Here is a 16276-nt window from a genome sequence, read left to right on the forward strand (position 1 = left end):
GCTCTTTCTGGCGAGTAGAACAAAGCAATGAAGTCCATACTTTCCACTACGATGATAACCAGGTCCAGGGTGGCTGGAGTAGCCACACTACACTCACGGTGTATCCAGAAGGGCTGCTCTGCATAACACCTGCTCATGCTCCTCCCCACCACAATTTAGACAACCATGCTAAGCAAAATACTGCAGAAATGGTGCTCAATCTGCACATAACTCGCTCCTCTCCCCAGCCCCCCACAATATAAGACCCAGTGACACCAGGGTTGGACTGGCCACTTTCGGCTATATAGTCTTGCTGCACCACTAACTGAGCAACCTCATTTTGGACTGATCTGTCACTGCGGGCTACCAACCAGTGTTGTGTTCAGCCACTGTAAGCTCTGACAAATTTTGCCTTCTCCTGGCATTGTGGCACTGGAAGTATCCAGGCTCTCTCTGAGGGGCACACCGCTGTGCAGTGACAGAAGTGGTCGACAATCAGGTTATCGGCATCCTGGCAGAGTCTATGAGAGTACTGGTAGTCACACTGATAACACACTATGCTGCCTGCTCTCACTTCTTTGGTGCTATAAGCTGCGGCCGCTGTTGCTGGTGCTGTGGTGAGCTGGCCGTGGCAACAGTCATTGACAGTCTGTCAGAAGACCTCTCTTGGGCTCAAATTCAATACTGTGAACGCGATCTGTTACAATGGCATGTGCCACAGTGCTAGTGCCCCATCTAAAGGTCAGTGCAGCTGCGTTTAAAAGACATCAACAGCAGCAGTGGAAGCAATTGGAGCCCCCCCACAGACCACACCCAAAACCTCAGCATCATCCTGGACTCCTCGCTCACCATGAGCCGCTACATCTACGCCATCTCATCATCCTGTTTCCACATGCTACGCCTGCTCCAAAAGATGTTCAAGTGGATCTCCACCGAGTCCAGAAGGACGGTCACCCATGCACTCATCATCAGCAGGACCGACTACAGCAATGCTCTCTTCGCCGGTATCACCCTCAAGAAACTACAGAACATTCAGAACGCCTCTGCCGGACTTATCCTCAACATCCCGCACTGCGGCCACATCACTTACCACGTGAGAGACCTCCACTGGCTCACAGTCAACAAAAGAATCACCTTCAAGCTCCTCACACATTAGGATTTTTCCCTGACTATGCTTAGTGGCACATCCTAAAGGGATATTAAAAATATTAAGAAAAAACATTTCGCCCACTGTTGCCTATCAAGAAACCAATGGTTCTGGCATCCCTAATATGCCCTCCTACCTGTAAATATTAATTCTGACGTGGCCGAGGTGGGTAATAAAGGGTCGAGTGAAAATGCTGTACCTTTGGAGTAAGTGTGACTGCAGGGAAGCGTCTACCCCCTCTGACCCAATGGGGCTTGCTTAACAACCTTACTTAGGTTCATGAGTATATACAGGTAGGAGAGCCTTATGCCTCCTCACATTCACTACTCCCTTAGAATGAGATGAGGGTAGGTAGGCAGGTCTAGGGACCCTGAAGAAGGCTGAGTGACCTTTTAGGCATATCTAAATTGGCCGAAATATGTTGGCTTATGAGGGATACCGGAACCGTAGGGTTCCTGATAGGCACCAGTATCTTAGTTTTTAATCATGGTACAGGTTCCCACTGAATAAAGTTATTTGGGTAAATCTGTAACTATTTTGATCGTCACTGGACTTCCAGAAATGTCCAGAAAATTGAATATGTAAGAGCTTCAGAAAGCGGTTGAGCCCACGGCCGCCCTAGTGGTACTGTCCCAACAGGGTGAGAAAAACGCCAGTGATGAAGCATGCCACCATTTGGTGGGTGAAGCTTTTTTTCTTAATTTCTAATATTCTTATAGGATGTGGCACTAAACATAGGACCAAATCCTCAGGCTTTCACATTTTGGTTGGTGTGATTAATTGTACTTTAGAAGAGGATATGTGAAAGCCTTATCTTTCACACTCTCTTGTTTGTGTTTAAGTAAATGCATACATTTGGCATAAAGTCTCAGATGCACAATACGGAATGACAAATCATAATAAAATTCCTGTTTAGGCATTTAAATCTCTCTAAATATAAATGTCAAACTCCTAAAGAATACTGACAGCATCTCAAGGTAGGAAAAGAGAGTCTCAAAATAATCATACAGAGTCTCTGAAGGAAAACGAGAAGTCTCGATTGTCCCTTCAAAACCAAGGGTTTTTATACACAAACTATAAATAGTAAATAATAAAACTGCAGATTCAGCAGGGAATGATCGCAGGTCGCATTAGCACAGCACAGCTTTGTAATTATAACAGCTTCTTAACACTAACCCATATCCTAAGCGTAATTCACCCAGCGCTCTGAGACCTTCGGGTGAATTACGCGCTTTACAAGTGAAATAAATGTAAATGTAAATGTAATGTAAGAGAAATCTTCTGCATGCTTCTTTGTCAACTGCACTCCGGGGATGTACAACATAATATGAAACCTTTCTCAAACAATAGCTCATAGAATTATGATGTTTTGCATGCCTGCATTTCAACTTCCAGCAGAAATCCATGAAAATGGTACATCAGTTACATGATGGAAAGTTTCATTCATAATACACGCTTTCTAATACAGTTTGCCTCCTACGTCATAGCATTCTGTGCACCAGGGAAACTGAGGGTAGAGTTGACTTGCAGCAGGACATTGATTGGGAGAGGTGAAAGACAGGAACAAAACGAAAAGAAACTTCATCCATTTTAAAATAATGGTGTCTTGCATGAAAACGTGGCATGACTATATTGTATTATTAATCACACTTCTTAACAAAATAATCAAGTTGTTTCATGTGTATCACTGTTAGTTCATCGGTTATGACTATATGCATCATTAAAATTATTAATTTGCACTAATAATTTGTCACCCAAAATTGCGCATCAGAAAAAACTTAGACAGAGGGCCAAACCCAATAACTGTAAAGCAGATTGAATATTTCATGAATGAATGAAGGATTTCTAAAGCGCTGGAATCGCCTCCAAAGTGTTATCTCTGCGCTAAAGGTGCAGGAATGCCTGGCCAGGGGGATCAGTTACTAAAGAGTACTGTTTTTGGGAGTTTCCTGAAATAAAGAAGATCCAAGCACTTACATAGATGTACAGGTAGAAAGTTCCAATGCCGTGGGGCAAGGTCAGAAAAAGCTTTGCTTCCAGCGCGGATTTCCTGTACCGGGGGATAACAAGAAGAGCTTTCTCCCCTGAACAAAGAGATCTTCCAGGTTGAGAGCAAAACAGTTTTTCCACAAGGTAGCTTGGACCTCTGCCATTAAGTTTTTTATGGACAGAACAGCAGATTTTGGGCCAAATGTATCAAGAATGTATTTCGCGATTCTGAAATAGCAAATTTTACTGATTCGCTATTTTGGAATCGCAAAATGCAATGTATGTAGGATTTGCTAAATAAATAGCGATTCCTACACATTCCCTAATAGCGTATCGCAAATTGCAATTTGCTATTAGGGAATGCTTCCTATTCATTTCTATGGGCCTTGAGGCCCATAGGAATGAATGTGAAGGCAATTGCAATTTGCGAATGCAATTGCAAGGGTGCTAGGGGGCCTCAGGCCCCACTAATGTACCCCCAAAAAAGGTACGTGTGCACATGTGGTGCACACATATGCCCTAAGGGCATGTGTCTGCGCCACATGGCACTTAGAAAAATGCAATTATGTGCATTTTTCTAAGGATTTGCAAATTACCATCAACTTGAAGTTGATAGTAATTTGAGATTCCTTAATGCAAAGTCGCATTTTTAAAATGCTTCTTGCATTGCATTTTGGGAATCACATACTGCAATTCCCTAACTGCATTCGCAAAATATGCAATCGCAAAAATTGCGATTACCTATTTTCGAATGCATTTTGGGTTGATGCATCCCAAAAAGCTTTTTACTGGTTGCAAACGGGCCGATTTCGTGAATCAGACCGTTTGCGACCGGTAAAACGCTTTATACATCTGGCCCTTTGAACATAATCCTTTTGCGGATGTTTATCAGGTGTGAGAGACTCAACTAGTCATTCATTTCATAAAGCTTTATTCGGAACATAAAAAACATGTCCATAAAAGCACAGATAGTTACATACACATACATTTCATAATAAGGAAAAGTAACAAAGACACATAATGCATTAATTGACCAGTGCGGGTTGGAATAAATAATTAAAATGATTAAAAACACATGCTTTTCCTAATACTTATAGCCCTAAGTACAAAAGTTGCTGTGAAAAAACAAATGTCCGGATGATACAGGTTAAAAAGCAGTTTCATCGAGTCAATAATTGTTCTTACTCCAAATCTTTTTAGAATGGGCTTAAGGTAGAATTTCCGTAATTCACTGTACAGTTGGCAAGACAAGAGAAAGTACATAGTGCTCTGTTCAGACTTGTTGTCGCAAGCACAGGGGCCAGTTGGTCGTACTTTTACAATTGGGCACGCAACCAGATAATGTACAGTTCCCATCCTTATTCTGGTTAGTACAAACTGGTGCGAGACTCTGGTCACCTCTTTCAAATATGGATGAAATCCAATAAACTCATTCATGCTATTGTACAGTTTACATGTAGATTGGTTTAATTCTTCCAAAGCACGTTTCTCCGCACAAAAGTTCAAAAACGTAGTTTTCAAATTAGACTTGGAGATAACAGAGGCACAATACCGATCATTGAACACATTGAAACCAAAAACGTTTTGAAAATTATCAATGTTGTATTTAATCCACGGGATCATCAGGTGTTGGTCCAAAGAAAGGCAATCCTCTATGATGGCTCTATTCAGTAAGGTGCCTTCATTCAGCCAAATGGAGCGCCACAGTAATAGGGGTCTTAACATAATTAAATCACTCAAAAAGTGAATCCCAGTTTCTTTATGAACCAGGATGTTAGAGGAAGATTTAGGTAAGCACAGGAGCCTTTTCAAAAAATTGTTCTCCTCCACCTGGAGGCACCCGGCTGATGTCACACCCCAAACTCCTGCCCCATACAGGGCAGCAGATAAGCATCTGGATTGGACATTTTTTAACATGTCCATGATGCGTCTATTCCCCAACTTACTGGCAAATACAAAAACCCCATTGGCACTCCTAATCATCTTAGTTTTAGCTGCTTTATGTTCAATATCCCAGCTACCATTTTTTGAAAAGTTAATGCCTAGATAACAGAAATGATCAACTTTTAAAACTTGTTCGCCCTCGATGTAATAGCGAGAATTAACTTTCGGTTTAGCTCTACCCGACCTACACTCCATCACATAGGTTTTAGACCTATTGATCACCAACTTCCTGTTTTTGATGAAATGCACAAACTTATCCATCAGGCGTTGAAGACCCAACGGGGTCCTGGACAGCAGTATAGCGTCGTCCGCATAGAGTAACACAGGGATATTCAGGTTGTTAACTCTAGGAGCGTCAGCCGCAACTGTCTTCAGGACTGAATCCACCTCATTAATGAAGAGTGTAAAAAGCAGGGGTGCTAAAACGCACCCCTGCCTGATTCCTCTCCCAATGCCGAATTTACTCGTGCATTCCCCATTAGGTCCATACCGTACACTGGTACTAAGTTTTTCACACAGGCGGGCCAAAAAATAAACTATACCATCGGGGGCTCCTATTTCAATCAGTTTAGCCCACAGTATGGCATGGTCTACCATATCGAAAGCACTGCTTAGATCAGCAAAGCAAAGATATAGAGACCCTTTCTTAGCCTGGGTATATTTCCCGACTAAGAGTTCCAGATTCAGGCACTGTTCGATTGTGCCACGGCCTTTTCTGAACCCAAACTGACTGTTAGTTAAAATCTCATTGGTCTCTGCCCATTCCTCTAATCTGACTAAGAGGACCCGGCTCATAACTTTAACCGATGAGTCCAGTAGGGATATTGGACGATAATTTTTTGCGTCGCCCCGGTCTCCTTTTTTATAGATAGGGATAATTATTGATTCTACCCAAGTAGAAGGTATTTTGGAGCTAACTGCTGTATTAAAAATCTTAACCAGCAGTGGGCCCCAGATCTCCGGGGCAGTCTTATATACATCTATGGGTACCCCATCAGGTCCTTGGGCCTTCCCTCCCTTACTGGCTTTTATGCTGGCCATAACCTCGTCCACAGTGATATTTAAAGAAACGATGGGCCAGCCGTTCACAACGGAAACTAATTTTTTGCCTGAGTCAAATATATTAGAGAAATGCTGGATCCATAACTCCATACTCACGTTAGATGTGAGCTCTGGTGCCTTCTCGTCCTTGAGGAATGGGCTATTAACCGTAGACCAGAACAAAGTGCAGTCCCTTAATTCTGCTGCTTGGCTTAACTTAGCCCATGCTTCCTGCTGTAATTCAGCCTTTCTGCGTTTAAGGACTTGGTTAAAATCCTGCCTAAGTCGGATCACAAGACTCTTATCTCTTGGTTTAACTGCAAGAGCTTCCTTAAGATTACTCCGGGCATTTGAGCAGGCATGATCAAACCAGCCCCTATTTTGTTTAATCTTGCGCCCTATCTCTTTTGTGAACTTCTTATTGATAGTTGAGTTAATACTATCGAAGTGGGCAATACTGGCAACCGCAATTTCCTCTTCTTCGAGAATTGCCGAAATATCCGTCAAACAGCTAGTAATGATGGATTCTGATGTTACAGCGGCTTTTTCTCCTTTCCACCTCAACCTAACTCCATTTGCCCTATGGGGCTCGATGTTAACAACAACAGTATCCCTATTGGTTGTGGTGGCATGCTTCCAAATTCTAGTTTCAATAATTAAACAATTGTGGTCACTAAGCATTACATCAACCACCTTGAGCTCAGAGCACTTAGGGATTAGATTAGAAGACATGCATATAAAATCAATAACCGTATTTGCCCCCCTCCCTTTGAATGTTGGTATACTTTCTCCTAGATCATTCTTTGCATTTTCCATGATTTCCATGTCATGATCTACCAGAAAGTTATTCAGGGTTTCGCCATACAAATGATGAGGGAAATGGACCTCAGCCTCCCCCGAATGATTATACACACCACATAACTTCTGAAAGGACAGAGGGCAAACCGCTACATTAAAATCCCCCACAAAAATAAATTCAAAAACACCATTAAAATTTTGCACAACATTACAAACGGCTTTATCTAACTCGTTAATGACTACATGCCTAGTACCATCAAATATGTTATTGTAGAAATTAATCAAAAATATATTTCTACCCCCTTCTTGTGATAGCCATAGGATTTGTGAGTGAGCCCCTACTTTTACATACTTCTTCGCTAAAACTGGCAATTTGACTGAAATCAGTACTAGCAGCCCTCCTTTGGATCTGCCATGTGGTGAAGCCATTGCGGAAAGCTCGTAGGTTACAAAACCATCAATGCCCTTGAAATTATTACACCAAGTTTCTTGTAGGCAAATGATGTCGAATAAATCAATAAAATCCTTCCATCCCAGCATTTCTACCTTGGCCGTCACCCCTGCAATATTCCAGCTAGCGATATAGTAGGTTTTCCTGTCCCTATCATGATTGACGTTAGGCATTTCGTCAACAGTTACGGACATGTTAACATCTGGATTAAAAAGCTCTATGTGATTAGAATTCTCCTCCACTCCCCCCATGGTCATACAATCCACAATCGCATAATTATCCAATTCATTTACAGAAATAGAAATAGATTGTCCTCCAGTATCACTGCTCCCATGTACTGGGTTAATCTTATGTCAGTCGTTTTGATCCACTCAACTTAGCGACTGGTATCTATTTTGGATTGGAACTTGGTAAAACATCCCATTAACTGGTGACAGGGTACTTTCATGGGCAGGGGGGAAATTAGGGGCATGTGTTGCAAATCTATTCCCACCTGGCACCGAGTTCACCATATACATCGGTGTAGTAGATGAGCCCTTCTGGGGTCCAAAACCGAACATAGGTAACCCGGGTCTATTTACAGTGGGTTGGCGATTGTTAAAGATCTGTAAGCCCTCCCCATTATTTACAAATGTAGACCTATTGAGATGATTATAAAAATATCCCAATGGCCTAGCAACGACATCTGTCTCAGACTGCGTGATTGAGGCCGCTCTAAGTAGGACCGTCACAACTTGTTGCGGATGTTTAAAATTAATAATCACGCAGTCACCCACACAAGTCTTTCTTGTGTTACCTATCCAGTTGACTCTTCTGATAGAGATAATCTGATCAGAGTAGCCCACTGGGTAACCACAGTGTCGGTGTAGCCAGGAGATCGCTTTATTTTTTAGTGATTCCACCGACTCCTGGGTAAATTGGGCCTGAGTTACGGACGGAACATTCGTTAATACTACAACATAGGGTACACAATCGGGGGGAAGTTCAACCGGGCGCTTACTAATCCTCACTGGTGCCCTGTTTGTCCCCCCTGTAGCAGTTGGAGTAGCTGACGGTACTGGCCCCCGAACAGTTTTCACCCTACTTATAGAAGACGATGGTCTAATCGTCTGGTTTGGAATAGCCTTGGCTACACTAGTTGACCCTGCTCCCTGCAACTGAGATGATTGACCCATGCCCTGAACTAATGGGCTTGTTAATGCAGGTAACTCTTTGGGTAGTTGCTCACTAGTAGTAGCAATAGCATGAGAACTATTTGTATCACATAGTTGCGCCCTTTCCTGTGTAGATATTGTAATTAGGCGCGTTAAATCATTATTAATTAACAGGGCTTTATCCAAAATGACAGACTGCTTGTCCACCATATCTCGCAATCTCAGAACTTCTGCACACAGACCCTCAATCTTGGATATCAATGGCTCAACAATCATTTTAAGTCTATCATCAATATTGTTCGCCAACAATTCTATTTGATCTGACTTAATAGTAACACAACTTTCTTTCATTAGATCCCCTATATTCTCAGTGTTCTCCTTGTCGATATTGTCCTTTTTATTTTTCCTGCCAGGATGATGATTTCCCCGCTTTGGAGCAGTTTTCCTACACGCTCTCATAAGTCTAGTGGCCCTGATGGACTGTCTAGGGGTACCTTCATAGGTCTCATTCTGGTCAACTTCCGATACCGTCACACTATCAGATGGCTCAATGGACTCAGCATTAATGATAGTGATATCAGACTCGGTTGCTGTAATAGTGGCCACAGTGACAATAGGCGTGTTGGTAGCATCAGTATTAAGATCAAAGGGCAAATCCATTGTCATTTTTTGCATGGGACTTTTCCCTAGCGATTTCCTTCTGTCCGTATTGTTTCTATTAACCACTTTCAATAAGTAGTTATCTGGTAGGGTGGATTGGATAGACATAATTGGTGGTAGTTCAGAGGAGACAATAAGCCAATTTAAAAACAATGGGGTTGACTCCGAATTGCACAGTTTAGGCGTACTCACTCGTGGTGCCAAGGGAGGTGGCCCGTCCCATCCCTGGTCGTCCCCGGACGGCCACAGACGGCTCGCCCTCTGCCCGGGCTCTGCCCGGCGACGCCCGCGCGCGTCCCGCGAGGCGGGGTTCCCCTCTCCCTTTTCAGCGCCTCCGGGCGCGCTTGCCGGTGGGCGTGTCACCGCCGAGCCTCCTGGGTCCTGTAGTCTCCTGCCGCGTGGTGGAGGAAGCGGCGCTCAGGGAGACTGCAGCACGGGCCCCCAAGTGTCCACCGTCCAAAAAGAAAAGCCCCCGCTTGTCAGGGCTCCCCTCTCCCTTTTCAACTAGTCATCTTGAGGTGTAGCTAAAGACAGCTTATGCTATTAATACATTGACAGTAGAGGTACAATAAATCAACCTCGTCAGCCACTAGTTGTTGTGTTATACATGTGTAGATCAGCCCATAGCACAGCCATTGGTTGTAGCAGCTGTTACTGATAGCCTATAGAGTATTTATTTTGCACTGGCATACACTTATAGTCCTTTGAACTGGTAACCAATCTCATAGGAGAACACATATTCTACCAGGGGTGGGCAAGTGTGGTGACTGTGATCGGTGGGGATAAACATCTTGTCATAACTAGACTAGCTAGGGGAGTTCTTGTTGTTCATTAGTTGTATAATAGAGACTGTGCTAGGATTATCTGGATAACACCTGTGTGTTGTTTATCAACTGCGGTGTCTTGGAGAATACGCAAACCTAGCATGGAATGCGGGTGTTTGGGAAAACCAGGGGTGGGTGGGGGGTTTCAGGGGAGAGTGAGCTCCATGAGAGACCATGGCTTGATCTACTGTAGATAATATTGGACCCACTGAGTAAAGACTCTATTGGTTGGACCAAGCGAGTAGATTCTATTAGACTGGCCTTAGTCTCACAGCATCGTGATTGCCACGCAACAGCTTCAAAGGTACCTTTTGGTGCTGAATTCCTCCCAGCATTTACCAAATCGCAGGCACCTGTGGCCCCCTCTGTCACTCCCTCCGAGCTTCAGAGCTAATGATTGTAATGTCCATTTACTTTGAGTGTGTGTGTCTGTGTGTGCGGGCAGGGGCACTGCTTTACCCACATTGCAAGCAAGCAAGGACATATGTGACCCCGCCTCTGCATATAATTGTGTTAATTTGTATAATAAATGCTAAAATGTTGCCTAACACAGCATAATCATACCCACTGTTGGCTAATGTTGGCCTTGGCATATGATGACAGTAGTTGGTTTTAGGCCATCCTTACCCTCAGGTGATCACCATGACATGATTGATCTGCATCTGGCATAACTATGGTGTAAATTCTTAGTACATTTTGGGCCTCCATTCAACTGCACTACCAGTTGGTGATGGTGGATCGAAACAATAGTTTGTTAATGGCAAACTACTCCTCTAAATTATGGAATCAAGTGTAACAAGCCCATGTATCCTTTCATCCATTCATTCAGGTACTCACTCATCAACTTACTAATGCATCCGTCAGTGTGCACGCTCATTCAGCAATTCACGCAACCTCAACCATTCCTCCGTCAATGTATCCATACGCGCATTCATTCATCCATTCTTCGCCTACTTACTCATCTATCCATTTTTTTGCAGTTTACTATTACAAATCCAGGACTTCAAGTACCTGAATGGGTGGTATATTATCTACCCAGACCTGACATAGGAAGAATTAAGCTGTTTTGGGGGGTACCTTTGATGTTTGATGTCTAACCCTGAACCCAATGACTAGGGCTTGCCTAACAACCCTAGGTGTAGACCAGGTCTTCCGGTTTTCTGCATGTATGGTCCAAGTACAGCGTCTTACTTGAGGAATGACAGCACAATACCCATATTTGTGTTGCAGGAAGGCATTCTCCTGACGGAGAGGATTAGGGATCAGAGCTGGAAGAGTGTATTGTATGGTGTGGGGCTGGCAACATCAAGTCTGGAGTGCCTTCTGGCTGCGAGGAGGTCTATGAAGGAAAAACTATGGATGGCACAGAAATCCGTCGAGGAGGACAGTACCAGCAGTGCAGAAGACTCTCCTCCTCACTTCTTTTCACTCTTTCTTCCGGAATTTCCTATTTGGCAGTCTGCAGGGCAACAACAGCTCAAGGTATACTTTATTCTTTTAAGCAAAAAAAACTAAAATTGGCGATTAGGGAGCATTAACCTGAGTATGCTAAGTGGCCGAATATCTCTTTAGACTCAAGGATAGACCTGGAGAGGCAGGCACGGCAACATTGCGTGGCCCTGAGTGTCTTGATACATCTGGATTAACGCAGCATAAATTATTATGTTGTGTTACTCTGGCCCAGGGAGGTGTTTCATTGATGGTGAGTGGGTTTTTCCATGCCATACCAATGGATTTTGATGAATTCATAGATTTACTATTACTGGTAGACCTGGGAATTCGCCACAATGCTATGCCTTCCCAGGGGAGGCGTAGTGAAGAGAAATATTTTTATTTCTCCTTGTTTTTTCCTCTTTCTAGCACACATAGAAGGAGGGGAATGCCTCAGGGGATTGTTTTTGTGCAGGAAGGTGCGCATAATAAAGAAACCATTAAAAAAATATTTTTACTTACCCTGCCGCCGAGTCCTGCGTCTCTGCTCCCGCTCTCCTCAAGGAACAGGAAGCACAGCCAGGCCCCACTGACCAACATCAACGCTGCAATGCAGCATTATGACTGGTAGGCACCCAGGCTCCCCTGACCAATCACAATGCTGCAATGCAGTGTTGTGATTGGTTTTGAGTGTCCTGGTTTGACGCTCAACCAGGGAATGGGGACCTGGTCATGTTCTCCACGCAGGCTGTAATGCAGCCTGCATGGAGAATGGGGAAAGTGTGCATGACTGGTTTGGGCGGCCCAAGAGGGTTGACCAAACAGTCATTGCACACTTAGGAGTGGGCAAACTACACCTTCCCTGCCCTGCTCCGAGAGCAGAGCAGAGCAGCCCCTCACACCCACCCGCAAAGCAGCATAAACATAAAATAATAACTCAAAGTTATTATGTTATGTTATGTTATGTTAATTGGGTTCTTCTATAGCGCAACGGCTACTCGCAATGGAGTGTCCCGGCGCTTTGGCGAAGAGGACCTTTAATGGAAAGGAAACATAACTGAGGTTAAAAGACTTCACAATTCATAAGTAAAAAGCCAGGTTTTTAATGCCTTCCTGAAGGACATCAGGCTGGGGGCTTGTCTAAGGGCAAGAGGCAATCTATTCCACGCATGTGGGGCCAGGTAGTGAAAAGAGCGCCCCCCTTGTCTAGTTCGTTTGATGGAAGGAACGGACATTAGAAACAAGGAGGCAGAACGAAGAGCTCTGCTCGGTTTATACAAAGCAAGACGCTTTTTGATGTACCCAGGGCCTGAGTCATGAAGAGCCTTGTAAGTTAACGTCAAGCTCTTAAACAGCACCCTTTTGGCTATAGGGAGCCAGTGCAATTCCCTCAGCAAGTTAGAGGCACTAGCTCTTCTAGGGAGACCATAGATAGCCCGAGCGGCTGAGTTTTGCACAACCTGAAGTCTCCTTACTAGGTATTTGGGGAGACCCAGATAAAGGACGTTAACATAGTCCATACGTGACCCTACCAATGCTTGGACGATAACCCTACGATGGTTCACGGAAATCAGAGGGAGGAATTTCCTGAGCATCCTCAGGATGCCAAAGCATTTCCCAGCAAGACAGGCTATTTGGGGTCCAAAAGTCAACTCGTTGTCGACAATGATGCCCAGATTTTTAGCCTTGGTGCTAGCGTTGGCAGGGGGAAACAGATCCTGAGGCCACCAATTCTTCCAGTTTGGTTCAGAGACACACCCGAAAAAAAGCAGCTCCGATTTGTCGGAGTTGCATTTCAGGCCGTGTCTCTTGAACCAATCAAAGACTGCTTCTAAGCAGCCTCTGATACGAGTCCCATCAAACATCTCGTTCCTGTTCTGAGTGAACAAGAGCTGGGTGTCATCAGCGTAAGACACGATCTGAGCGCCAAACGACTCCGCAACCTCTGCAAGGGGGGCCATAAAGATGTTGAAAAGCAGGGGACTAAGAATAGACCCCTGAGGGACCCCCACTTCCAGGGCTGACATAGCTGCGGAGTGAGGTGGCGCCCAGATCGTTTGCCGACGGCTGGCTAGAAATGACTTAAGCCAGTTCCACACCGTCCCCCTAAGACCACACTCCCAGAGTCGAATTAGGAGGGTATCATGGGGGACGGTGTCAAACGCCGCCGACAAGTCTAACATAACCAACATGGCCTTGCCTCCCGAGTCTAAGACCTCTCTAATGGCGGTGGTGACTTCCAGCAATGCGGTCTCTGTGCTGTAATTCGCACGAAACCCAGATTGCGTACTGTGCAACAAGTTGTTATTCTCGATAAAATCCGAGATAGATCGGTGCACATGTTTTTCCGCCACCTTCGCCAGAGCGGGGAGGAGAGAAATAGGCCTATAGTTGGCGTGTATGATGGGATCAAGATTAGGTTTTTTAATTAATGTTTCCACTTCGCACTGCTTGAAAGTGGTGGGGTGATGCTCCGCCACCATAGCAGAGGAGCCGCCACTGCTTGAGAGCACTTATAACACAGCCTTCCTTCTCCCATAGTTGTATCTCTCTGCGGGAGCATCACTCCTCTTGCTCCCAGATGCTCTTGTGCATTGAGTTTCTGTGATGCAACCCTCACATCCCTACTGGTTGGTGATCTCTTTCAAGGTCATCTGGTATGATGGCTCCCTACTCCGGCTGCTGTTATACCTCATTTCCCGCCCTGTACATCTCTGCTGAGTCTGTGCTCAGGGTACATGAATGACGTGGTCACTTCAAACGTTTCATGACCTGACATCCTCTGCCCCTCAGGTTAGTGTGTCACCCTCCAGCAGAGCTTTGTGTTGACTGCCAGCTCCTCTGCTGCCAGCTATGAATACATTGAAGACTTTGTGATTATTGTTAAGCAGCACTTGCAAAGCTTCCTTTGAATCTCCTTATCACTGCAGGGCATCTGCACACCGGCCTTTCTGCAGTACCAACATGCGGTTCTCACTGACGATTCTTAAAGCTGAAGAGTTTGTTTGATGTCAGTGTGACTGTGCTCAAGGGAGCACATTAGGACTCTTTCAGCCATTACTAGTTTGTGATCTGGTTGGTTGTTTGTCAGAATATCGAGGTTAAGAAACTCGACTGCAGAGTATGGACCGCCATATCACCAAGGTAAGTAGATATGTTTAGCGTAAATGTACTATTCTAACCTTCACATCTGCTCGTGCCTTTCTCTGCTCAACCGATCTGCATAGAAACTGCACTGTGGGTCACACTGTACTTGTTCGGTGAGTGTGAGAGAAGCTGGCATCTGTACCGCCCAAGCTGTATCCGTCCTGCAGATGCACTGAGCTCTGTTTGATGACTTTCGCCTCAACAAAGGTTTATGAACAAAATGTTTACAGAGTGTTAAGTCAATCAACCATTCCTTCAGAGCACAGTGAAAACAGCATCTTACTTTGACCATATAGCTATTGGAGTTAAAAATAGTAAATCGACATGTACCTATATATATCTACATTGATGACCTTTGTCTACTTAACTTGATGACATAGTGATAGTCAATGTCCTGCACACAACTCTAAGTTTTGTGGTAGAGCACTTTCTGTTTTGCAAGGCTGGTATTGGACTGGCCTGGAATTCAAAAACTCGAAATGAGCCTCTCAGGGGTGTGCATGGCACTTTTTGAGTCGTGCACACCTGACGTTAGTGAGTGTGTAACCTTCTATCTGCAGCAATGACCACATTCTATTTTTTTGTTCTATTAGATTCTGGGCTTTGTCGCGAAAGGATCTCTTGGGCCGGTGCTGAAGGTGCTTGACTGCACGAAGGCTTCAGTGTTTGCAGTGAAGGTTTGTGCTCATTTCTGGGTGCTGACAGTGGTCATATCTTCCTTCGCTTTGTCCTACATAAACACCTTTGTTTATCATAGGTGTTACCCAAAATGGAGGTGATAAGAAGAGACACGCTGAAGCAGTGCAAGGAAGAAGTCAGCATACAGGTAATGCAATAACCAGAATGTTATGTACCATGTGTTCGAGGCACTTAGATCCTAGGCACTCTCGCTTTTGAAACGTTTATAAGAAATTCCCAGGATCACTCTGTTTGGTTAAGATGGAGAGCAATATTCCGGTTCCACAGTATGCAGCAGTCACCAACCAGTACAGCATCACAGATAAGGTGGGCATGGAAATGTAGGATACAGATAGAACAAACGATCATATACTTCAATGTGTGAATGTAACGTGTGGTCCACGGTTGTTCAAATAAATTCCCTTCCCACTAACTATGGACTGCTCAGGTTGAGTAGGCCCTCACTATGAGTGGCACAGAAGGGAAGATTAATTTATCGGCTCAATTAAAACTCATACCTCTGGGATCGGTATTTATTCGGTCCAATAAATAAGCTATCAACAACCTTACTTGATAAGAGTTTTCCCCATCGAATTGGGGAATAACATGCAGATTTTGGTGGTTTCTGCACCAAAATCTTCATGGGCTGGGTATTTACCATTCATTTGTCCGCCTAGTGAATTTCAGCAGGTTTAAGCGGACTAAATTGACGGGTTAAAATTGTGTGAGCGAGGTAAATAGTTCTAAACTCTTGCTTGTGCTATACTTGAAGCTGTAAGTAAAAGAAGCCTGCGCTGCTGCACACACTGTACCTGTTCTGTGTCCGTAGGTGAATATTTGCTGCTCCTGTCCAGAGCGTGAAGGTGTTTCTCACTGATGTTCTCTCTTCTTTATTCTCTGTGTGACTGAAACAGGCACTGTGTTGTCATGCTGTACATACTGTGAGTTAAAGTTGCAGTGTGTTGGCTTCCATTGCACGTGTTCTGTGTGTGAGGGAATCATGCGTTGCTATTCTCTACAGAACCTGTTGTGT

General features: G+C 44.3%; 1 protein-coding gene across 1 annotated transcript in view; it reads left to right on the forward strand.

The window, feature by feature from the left end:
• Positions 1-829: 829 nt before the first annotated feature.
• The window catches only part of RSKR (ribosomal protein S6 kinase related), a 46545-nt gene continuing 31098 nt past the window's right edge, over positions 830-16276 (forward strand). The window contains exons 1-4 of the mRNA XM_078681107.1: positions 830-1072; positions 11218-11469; positions 15159-15242; positions 15323-15391. Of these exons, the coding sequence (XP_078537233.1) occupies positions 830-1072; positions 11218-11469; positions 15159-15242; positions 15323-15391 (648 nt within the window). The remainder of the gene's footprint in view (positions 1073-11217; positions 11470-15158; positions 15243-15322; positions 15392-16276) is intronic.

The sequence above is a fragment of the Lissotriton helveticus genome, chromosome 3_1 (genome assembly GCF_964261635.1).
Source record: "Lissotriton helveticus chromosome 3_1, aLisHel1.1, whole genome shotgun sequence".
Lineage (NCBI taxonomy): Eukaryota > Metazoa > Chordata > Amphibia > Caudata > Salamandridae > Lissotriton > Lissotriton helveticus.